The sequence below is a fragment of the Drosophila hydei genome, unplaced genomic scaffold, assembly GCF_003285905.1.
Source record: "Drosophila hydei strain 15085-1641.00,03,60 unplaced genomic scaffold, DhydRS2 tig00000172-arrow-pilon, whole genome shotgun sequence".
Classification (NCBI taxonomy): Eukaryota; Metazoa; Arthropoda; class Insecta; order Diptera; family Drosophilidae; genus Drosophila; species Drosophila hydei.
Window position 1 is genome coordinate 564375 of NW_022045682.1, and position 9684 is coordinate 574058.

Below are 9684 nucleotides of genomic sequence, written 5' to 3' on the forward strand. Positions count from 1 at the left end.
ACTGATAGCCAAAGGGCAATCAATTAATAGCTGCAGGCTTGCCAGAGAAGAGAATGTTCCCTTCTTGATACCCTTTACTTTAATTGACGTGCACTAATATTGTCAGTTACAATTTAATACTTCCTTGCAGTGCTAGAACATATGTAAAGCCTCGGGTACTAAACCCTACTCAACTTGTAGTTGAACTGTACACGAGTAGGATATAAACTTATTTTACTTTCTGTAATCAGCCAACATAAAGCAGAGTTAGACTGCCAAAAATTATATTGGCCTAGGCAAGCAAACAATTGGAGCTTGAATTAGTCTTGATTGAAATCTGTATGGGAAACACAACGATTTTAACACATATCCTTTATTAATTAAGACAATTTTTATTGGGCAAAAATTCATTAATTGTAAAGTCATTGGGCTGTGGATTCCCGTTAGAGGATCTGCATGAGAGAGAAATGTTAGCAGTAGAGGAACGTTGCAATAGAGAGGGGCCTGAAGAGGGAGGCAGAGTGATTACCCTAGACAAGTTAGCTCTCATCCGTGTTGTCTTCCTCATAGTCGTCTTCATTATACAACTTTCCCGAATATTCTGACGCGTCAGAGCTTTCACCTTGCTTAGTTTGACGTGGTCCCGAGTCCGGATTGCTGCCGGAATGGCCATGACTCTCGGAGCTCTCGTATATGGAGCGGACATATCGCCCGCCGAAGCTATCGTCGATACTGATCTCGTAGCTGCTGTGATGGCTGTGATCGTTTTCCGGTCTGTTGCCATTAGCTTCCGCCTCCTTCATTTTGGTGCGACGATCCACCATGTCATGGCTATCGCTGTCATCGTCATCATTATCCATGAAAAATGGTTCCGCTGTAACGTCAGCTTTAGTTCCGCTGTCAGAACCAGGCCTACCGCCGCCACTCGCACTGGATCCACCGCCAGATCCACTGTCAGATCCACTGCCAGATCCACCGCTAGACCCATCATCAGATCCACTACCAGATCCACCACCAGCACCGCTGCTACTATTGTGATCGTTGTCCCCACTGTCACTACCGCCGTTATGATCAGCGCCAGAGCCGTCGTGATCACCACTGACGCCATCCGACGGGTCATCCGTTTGATCTTCGCTCGTCTCGTCACCGAGCCCGCCGTTCGGATTGTTGTTGTTGAACGCAAAGTTCATGTAGTACTTCTGGGCCCGCACTGCGGTGGCCTGCAGTTGCCAGAGCAGCAGGCCAAGGGCCAGTATGCGTATGCTCAGCCGGGTCCTCATGATCCTAAACAGACTCTAAACAGCAGCCGCCCAGTTTTCTCTCTTATATATAGATGACGGCCGTTCAGTGCATCGAATCGCATTGCCTGGCCGCCAATCGATTTCGATCTGGGTCCTCCACAGCGCCAACTCGAAACCACCGTGAAACATTGGCCCCATAAAACGATACACTGCACAAAAATCAATGCTATTTGCACTTTGCACACATAACAAAAATGTTATTATTATTAATGTTATTACTTTATGAAGAGGTTGGTCTCAAAAACCTCTACTCTTATCTGAATGTTAGCAAGAAACGTTTTTTATTGAAGACTCGGCCCTAAAGAAAACTTTTGAATATTTTAAAGGCTTTAGTCAGGAGAGACCGACTTGGAGATACCTGTACTTGTTCGTCGGATGGACGAACAGGCGAACAGACAAAGATAGCTAGATCGAATCAGCTGATCGTCCTGATAAAGGATACATCTATACTTTATGTTGTCTGCCACGCCTTCTCCTGCCTCTTTTCTTACTTATTTTACTCTGAGCTCTCACATTTTCAATGGGTTCTGAGTATAATGGGAGAAGAAGAATAAAAACCCAAATCCGGAATATATTTAAACCCATTTGACTGAGCCCCATCGAAGTCTTCTCTGCTCGATCAGTTTATAAAGTAATTTATAATTGATATAAAGTCTGAGAAGTTAAATGAGATTTGATTGTGAACTTTGGTAGGGCACGTTGCACATATTTGTTTCAGTATATGGAGGGCAGAAGCAACAGCAGCAGCAGCGGAAGGGACAGGGGCAGTCGTTGTTGTTTCGCTTGTTGCACAGTGGCAGTTCATTTGGCAGCCGGCAGCTCTGTGGCAGCTGTGTGGCAAACAGGTTGCGGCCACGGCCATGGAATTCAATCAGGGCCAATCTATAATAGAAATCTCATGTGGAGGGGCAAGCAGCAAACTTGCAACTTGCAACTTGCAACTTTGCTGCCCACTTTCAATCGCTGTTGGCGTCGTGCGCTGCAAATATGAAAATGCTACTGCGCTCGATCTCCACCGGGGGCAACAGCAGCAGCAGCTAAAAATCGTTTTTCATTAACAATTTTAAAAGCAGCGCATTAATCACACACACACACATGCGCACGCCCTGCATGTTGCATGCATAAATTTTATAAGCTAGCAACTAATTCCTTCCTTCCTCTCTCTCTCTCTTTGTCTGTTTCTGCTTGCAGCACTTTCGTGAGCAGAGCATTGATGGCACGGGCTTGCCGCTGCTAACCGAAGAACATTTGGTTAGCTCGCTGGGCATGAAGCTGGGTCCAGCGCTGAAGCTGCGCTCCATATTGGCGAAGAAATTGGGCGGGCCCTGTCCGTGTGTTGCGTGCGTTGCGCTGGCGCAACAAATGCTGGCATTGCAAACGGGCGGGGCAGCAGCAGCAACGGGAGCAACAGGAGCAACAGCAACAACAACAACAGGAGCAACAACAACTGCAATAGCTACAACAACAAATGTTGTAACTAGTTGCAGCAGTTTGTCCAACAGTAGCAGCAACAGCAGCAGCAGCAGCAACAGCATGCCCGTTAGCTGCAATGGACCTAGCACCAGCAACATTGTTGCGGCAACAAAGTTGCGCTGCAGCTTTGATGCCGCCGACAGCAACATTGATGCTGCCAGCTAGTTTCCTTCTGTCACAAATCGAAATTAAAAGCAGAATTAAATTAAAAATAAATTAAAATATATATAAATATCAAAAATATATATATATATATATATAAATGCTAACATAAATTGCATTTCAACTGCAAATGTTGTACCAAATGAGCTTTCAAATGAAAACAGAGAAAAACAAAAACAAACACACAATTAATATTAAAATTAAATATTATATATTAATAACAATTTGAATTAGGCCTAGCTAAAGTTGAAAACTTTTTAAGACAACTGCAAACAGCAAGAATCGCAAAAGTCTTCCATTTGCATATGAGAGAAAGAGAAAAGTAAAAAATGAATTAAATATAATAAATAATATTATTGTAAACAATAACTTTTTAATGTATTCAATTAAGCAATTTAGTCAATTTAAATGAGTTTTTTTATTAAACAATTTTCAATGTACTTAATGTTGCACAACATTTCTTATATTTCTAATTTATTTCAATTATTTTTTATTTATAAATTTAAGTTTATTTTTATTTTTAATTTCTTCATTAACTGCTAGTCAGTAATTATTATTATAATATTTAAAAACATTCAGCAGAGAACTTAAACTAAATGAAATTTCAATTTAAAAATTTCCCAATTTCCTTAAACCATTTTTAGCAAAGAAAAGGCTATTTATTTTATATATAATATTATAATATTCTAAATATTTGTTAAAACAAGCCCCAAAATATTTGTTGTTTACATTATTTTTTTTCTTCTTTTGTTTTAATTTTTGCGGCCATTGCACATTGGAATTCAAAATTCAGCATTAATTTAAGAGCTCCAAGACTTGAAGACAACAACAAAAAAACAACAACAAACGCATTGTATATATTGTTTATTTAATTATATTACATTAGCTACATCTTATAAATGGATATATATAGATTGATATATAGGCAACTGACTAGGCGTCGGTCTACTTAAAATTTATGTTTACATTTAGACAAACAAACAATTGATTTATTTTTATTAAATTCATATATCTAAATATATATTTATATATATTTGAGTATATATTGTATATTTAAACAAATACTTAGCTATTTTTCACACGGCAAATAAATTATAAACAACAAAAAATACAAAGCAAAACAAACGTTTTCTATATCCCTCTCTCTCTCTCTCTCTATCGCTCTCCCTTACTCTGACCTCCAGCTTGGGGGTCAAGCGTAACCGTTGCGCCAAAAGCCAACCAAGGATGCACTGCCCAACCAATTAAAAGCACGCAGTTGGAGAGCTCTAGCTGCGGCTTTGGCTTCAGCTTTAACTGCAATTCGAGCCTCACTTCAACGTCTAATTACGAATTGGAGTCATTGAATTTAATCGCTGCAAGAAATCCGCATATGCACCTCGAATGCACTCGTGGCACGCACACCAACTGTGTCTGCAGTCGGTCATAACTCGCTGCCTCTCGTCAAACTGGCACAGGGCATTGCTCGCCCCTGCTGCTTGACCCAACCGCAACGGCGAATAGAGCCAGCATATTCGCACTTGCATATAACATCATTTAACTAACTGTATAATTAGTCTTATATATAGTTTCCACTTGAAATGGTTAAGCGCTCTACTGCTGCTTAGTTATAGGTAGCTATGAAGCAGGCTCATGAATTCAGCTGAACATACAGCTTTTACAGTTCGTATTTTTCTATATGACTTCTATGGCAATACTATGGTATATAAATTATTTTGATTGTACTATGATATAATAAAAAATAATATTGTATTATGGTATACATTTTTCAAAACATATTTCTTTGCGGGTTACTAAATCATTTTTATATTTTGAGGTAATTGATCAGTTGATATATTTATATTTATAAATATATGTTATAGTTGCTATAGACTCACAACTGAATTGAATATAGAATGAGAAATATGTCTGAAATAAAAGATGATATAAAGTCTGACATTCTTAGTATATCTCAACGATTCAAGTGCTTAGTCCTATACATTTCACTACAATATTCCAATTTATATACAAAATAAATGTTCATAATATTAAAGATATATATCATATATCAATATCCTTTGATGATAAGTTTAGGTAATTCTCATGAATAACATTTGCATAGGTCTTGTCTGTGCCTAATCAGCAGCCCCTACAAAGTAAGGCTTAATATTTGAGGAATGTGGTATATAAAGAATATAAACGTACATGTTATGATACTTAACAGAAATCAATCCGATTTTTCACAATCTTTTATTTATATAGAAAGTATTGAGCTTTATTTAAAGATATTTTTGATGGATTTCAATGAACAATCATTAGACTTAGATACTTTAATGTTAGTTTGTAATACAATGCATATGAATCTTATGGTAAATCTATCTGGCTGGCTGGCTTATCACGTTTCCTCTATGTGGCAATGGGCTTGGCTTCGTTTTCGCCCAGTGGCGCCTTCTCGCTGCCATTCTTCTGCTTGGCTGATGGTAGTTCCTTGACGCCAGTGGAACCAAATCCTGCCTCTCCACGTTTGGTATCTTCCAATTTGTCCAATTCCTCCAATTCCGGATAGAATATGCGTTCGCAAATAAACTGGGCAATACGATCACCGTGCTTTACCTCGAAGTTTGTGTCCGAATGATTGAAGAGGACAACACCAAGATTGCCTCGATAATCCTCGTCGACAACACCGGCGCCTACATCGATGAAGTTCTTTACGGCCAGGCCGGAGCGAGGTGCCACACGACCATAAGAGCCTTCTGGCACCTGCACCTGCAGATCTGTTTTGACCACTGCCTTGCCACGCGCTGGTACCACCACATCATAAGCGCTGCATAAATCAAAGCCGGCAGCTCGTTCTGATCCACGCTGGGGCGCCACGGCGTGCTCTGTAAGCTTAGCGAAACGCAAAACGCATTTATTGTCGATTTTCATTTTCTTAGCTGCTTGTATATCAACTTGAGCGTTTGGCGAGGACATCTATAAATTACTTTATAACTGAATTAACACGACGCGCAGCTATGTAAGCTTCAAGTAATAAAAACGCGGGAATATTTCCTCAAAATGGACGACAAACAACTCACAGCTTTAACAGTGCTGATTAGCGCAGAAAACATTGAAATCAGGGCTACAATCACTCGTTAAGTTGCGTATTTAAACGTTATAATGCTCAAAATAAAATTAAACGAATTCAAAATACAAATTCAATTTTTCCAAAATATTTTTATTTTGCCTTTTCGTTCACACATGTATATTTGTTTAAATATTATGCTGAATAACAATTTATCGTGCTTAAAGAGTTGCATTGGTGACCTATCGCTGAGCCGCCACCATTTGCTGTCAGCTGTCAAGAAAATCGCATCTCCAAGGCCAAATGACCGGTTCAACGGTACACAAATATTGATTTGCAATAATTGCAATTTAGATTAGTTATTTAGCACGTAGATATGGATTTCACAGACTTTGAGGTGCGCAAGGTAGGCAAGAACTCTCAAAATATGTCTACCAGTTAACTACTAGTAAAATATTGTTTCAGTGCCCGCCAACAGTCATGTACATTCCAAATTTCATTACCTCCGATCAGGAGAGTTCCATACTAAGTCACATAGAGAGGACACCGAAGCCCCGTTGGACACAGTTGCTCAATCGTCGGTTAGTGAACTATGGTGGTGTTCCCCACCCAAACGGCATGATAGCCGAAGAAATACCCGAATGGCTCCAGAGCTATGTGGATAAAGTCAACAATTTGGGAATCTTTGAGTCGCAGAAGGCCAACCATGTACTTGTCAATGAATACCTGCCTGGCCAAGGCATCCTTCCACACACCGACGGACCGCTTTTCTATCCAATCATATCGACCATTTCATGTGGAGCACACACGGTGCTGGAGTTCACCAAGCGCGAGACTACGGGCGAGGCCAACGGTGTGGTAATCTTCAAGCTGTTACTGGAGCCGCGCAGTTTGCTCATCTTAAAGGATACGCTCTATAGTGATTATATGCATGCGATTAGTGAGATAAACGAGGATACGCTATGCGACCGCATTTGCAATTATAATCTCTGCGAAAATACGTATAAGATCGGGGATCATCTAGTGCGGCGAGCTGCTCGCATTTCCTTGACTATACGAAATGTTCCAAAGACCAGCAAAATGAAACTGAAATTCTGCTAGACTGTTAAAGCATTGTAGTTGCCACAAAGTTGTTAACCACCCACTGAAGTCAGCCCACAAGTTGCCCAGGCGCAAAAAGTAATCTTAACTAAAAGTTATATATACATTATGTACGATAATCTTTAAATCTTCCGCTAGACTTATAAGAAAGAGCACAGAGCAATGTTTCATAATATTTTCTAATAGCCCACCAAGTGCTTTAATTTCGATACCAATTATGTATATAGATATATATCGTATCTTTTGAGCAAAGTTTCATAATGTAAAAGTTTCCACAGTGCTTTATTTTTCGATTTTATACCAATTATGTATATAAAGATATATATCTAAATGAGTTGTAGATTTAGTTACACCACGCAATATGCAAGCACTAATTATTGCCAGGTCCTGTATTAAGGCTCGTATCATATATATTTATATATATATTCCTTATATGCTTGCGTGTATTTTTGTACCATTTTTTGCACCCAAAAATGAGCAAAATTTGAAAATGAAAATTTTTAATAAATTGTTATCCAATTGAAGACACGCCTAACCTTCTATAGACCTCTAGAGCTTAGCTAGGCCTCCTCCTGCCATTCTAGTCGAAACTCTCGCTCAAATACCAGCCTATCGTACAGTCGTACCTCGCTAATGCGTGCAGATATGTCCAGACGCAGCTCGCTTACAGCCAGGTGGAAATTCTGACGCACTGTTCGCTGTTTGTCCGGCGTCAGCTGATTAAGGGGCTTCCGGAAGACGCTGATGATGCGCTGCAAATGATATTCGACACTCGCACAGCGACCAATGCAAACCCACAGATTCTCGGGATCGTGAATATTGCCGGGGAAGCGAGTGCGCTGATCGAACGGCGCCTTGCCGGAGAGCAGGGCACGCACCTCCGCCACAATCTCCTGATGAGTCTTCAGGTCACGTGTGCTTAGAGTCTTGAATTCGTATTTGTCACAGAAGTACATAAGATCACTGATCGCGCACCAAGGCTGCGAGCTGAGTGTTGTGTGATTGTTGTTCCAGTTGCTGTAACCTGCAGCTGTTTTGCTCGTCTGCTGGGCCAAGGAGGCGACCGTGGAGGAGGCACTGGTCTTAGCTGAAGTTGCGGTGGGAGTGGTGGGAGTGGTGGAAGTGGTGGTGGTGGTGGTGTGGGATATGGAGTTGGAGCTGGTGCTGGCGCTGGTGCTGTTGTTGATATTGCTGGCTCTGGCTCTGTCCTGGCTGCTGGCTCTGTCGGCTGCCTTCAGCAGCTGCTCCATTTCCCGCTCATGTTCACGTTGCCGCATATATGCCTCCTTTTTCTGTTGCAGCTCCTGTAGCTTGGTCAGCTTTGGAGGCGACTGCGGCTTGAAAAGCGAGGGAGGAGGTGAAACCGTGTGCATAACTGTAGCCATGCCCATGTCAGAGATCTGTGATGGGTGTGATTCCAGCTGTGTTCCATTGCCATTTGTATCCAATGAGGCACTGCGTCCATATTTGGCGCGATAGCGTTCCAGCGTGTCCAGCGAAAAGCTGAGCTCCTTTTTTAACGTTTTCTGCATCTCTTGCCTTATGTAATCGAGTTGGAAACGTTTTGGCTGCGCGTTCGCCAAGAATTTACAAGCAAATGCGATCGAGATCGAGAAACAGAAAATTCTTGCCGATGCGCACTCTTTATTTTTATCTTTTATCAATTGGCGGCACCGACGCGGACGTCGACGTCGAGCACTTGGGCGCACTTTATTTTGGTCGGATCATACACTTACAACACACACACACACACACACACACATACATACATATACACATATAAATACATGTACACATACATATATACTATATAAAGACTGCCAAGGGAAACTCAGTTTTAATAATCAGCAGACATGGTTGCACAAAATTTGAATTCGAAAACTATAATGGACACTATAATAGACAGACGCAGGTCCTTTGAATTTTATGGTAGCGAGGGTAGGTCAATTGGAGGCGACTCCCAGCGACGATTGGGTCCGCTACGTAGATACCTCACAAGTCGCTTATAGCGCCTGTTCGCCTTTACCAAATGATGGCAGCGCTTGCAGCACTGGCGACGCTTGCGATGCCGCATTCGAACCACCGAGTCGGTCCTCAGCTGCAGGTACCTTTGCGCACGTGCATATCTCTGTCTGTGTCCATGTCCATGTCCAGGACTGCGCTGCTGAAAGCGCAGCATGGCAGTTCGACGAGTCGTCTGCTCGCCCACAGGAGGCAAGGCCTCGATCATCTGATGCCAATCTCCCAGCGGATTCGATTCTGCTGCCATATTCGCTCGCTTCCAGTACAGCTCGATAAACAAAACAAAAATAAAACGAAAAAAGTAAAATTGAAAAAAAAAAAATGAAATTCAAAATGCCAGGCGTAAAAAGGATTCTTATTGTGTAAGCTGTAGTGTTACGGGTTCTACTAATTTTTTAAGTTGCTCTTCAATTTATGTAATTCAAGTTGTTAATATCGTAGCCTACTCGAAGATGTTATATACCTTATATCTATATATATATTGATAAGTTTGAATATCCATATAACATTTACAAAATATATACAAATTTGTATAAATATTTCTTTGTTTCTATTGCATTAGAATGGTCTCGGTCGTTTAACTTTTTATACATTTTTATTTAT

General features: G+C 40.9%; 5 protein-coding genes across 9 annotated transcripts in view; 2 read left to right on the forward strand and 3 right to left on the reverse strand.

Moving 5' to 3' along the window:
• LOC111596136 (homeobox protein 5) overlaps window positions 1-2971 on the forward strand; it is a 68187-nt gene extending 65216 nt beyond the window's left edge. For 3 of the 4 annotated variants that reach the window (XM_023310212.2, XM_023310214.2, XM_023310215.2), the window contains one exon: window positions 2472-2970. In XM_023310212.2, coding sequence (XP_023165980.2) covers window positions 2472-2918 — 447 coding nt within the window. In that variant the 3' untranslated portion in view covers window positions 2919-2970. Of the gene's footprint in view, window positions 1-2471 lie in introns of all 4 variants that reach the window. The other variant, XM_023310213.2, reaches the window with a different exon arrangement.
• On the reverse strand, window positions 336-1280 carry LOC111596138 (accessory gland protein Acp32CD). Its single transcript, XM_023310221.1, has 2 exons — window positions 509-1280; window positions 336-431 (listed from the first exon to the last, which is right to left on the reverse strand). Exon 1 carries the CDS (start codon window positions 1257-1259, stop codon window positions 519-521), a length of 741 nt encoding a protein of 246 aa, XP_023165989.1. The 5' UTR covers window positions 1260-1280; the 3' UTR covers window positions 336-431; window positions 509-518.
• A 2178-nt stretch (window positions 2972-5149) lies between the features above and the next one.
• LOC111596128 (deoxyuridine 5'-triphosphate nucleotidohydrolase) lies at window positions 5150-5988 on the reverse strand. The gene has a single exon (XM_023310199.2). The coding sequence runs from the start codon at window positions 5865-5867 to the stop codon at window positions 5301-5303; it is 567 nt and encodes a 188-aa protein (XP_023165967.1). The 5' UTR covers window positions 5868-5988; the 3' UTR covers window positions 5150-5300.
• Window positions 5989-6132: 144 nt separating this feature from the next.
• LOC111596127 (alpha-ketoglutarate-dependent dioxygenase alkB homolog 6) lies at window positions 6133-7270 on the forward strand. Of its 2 annotated transcripts, none has more exons than XM_023310198.2 (2): window positions 6133-6364; window positions 6437-7079. In XM_023310198.2, exon 2 carries the CDS (start codon window positions 6439-6441, stop codon window positions 7057-7059), a length of 621 nt encoding a protein of 206 aa, XP_023165966.1. In that variant the 5' UTR covers window positions 6133-6364; window positions 6437-6438; the 3' UTR covers window positions 7060-7079. The 2 variants fall into 2 exon arrangements, with proteins under 2 accessions (XP_023165966.1, XP_023165965.1); XM_023310197.2 differs by having other exon boundaries at window positions 6140-6364; window positions 6424-7270.
• Window positions 7271-7611: 341 nt separating this feature from the next.
• LOC111596126 lies at window positions 7612-8708 on the reverse strand. The gene has a single exon (XM_023310196.2). The coding sequence runs from the start codon at window positions 8589-8591 to the stop codon at window positions 7620-7622; it is 972 nt and encodes a 323-aa protein (XP_023165964.1). The 5' UTR covers window positions 8592-8708; the 3' UTR covers window positions 7612-7619.
• Between the last annotated feature and the right edge of the window lie 976 nt (window positions 8709-9684).

Excerpts from the sequence above, each read along its gene's own strand:
- LOC111596128 (XM_023310199.2), bottom strand. The coding sequence starts at position 5,867 with ATGTCCTCGCCAAACGCTCAAGTTGATATACAAGCAGCTAAGAAAATG.
- LOC111596126 (XM_023310196.2), bottom strand. The coding sequence starts at position 8,591 with ATGCAGAAAACGTTAAAAAAGGAGCTCAGCTTTTCGCTGGACACGCTG.
- LOC111596138 (XM_023310221.1), bottom strand. The coding sequence starts at position 1,259 with ATGAGGACCCGGCTGAGCATACGCATACTGGCCCTTGGCCTGCTGCTC.
- LOC111596127 (XM_023310197.2), top strand. The coding sequence starts at position 6,335 with ATGGATTTCACAGACTTTGAGGTGCGCAAG. Across the intron at positions 6,365-6,423 it reads CAGACTTTGAGGTGCGCAAG|TGCCCGCCAACAGTCATGTA; the intron begins GTAGGCAAGAAC and ends ATATTGTTTCAG.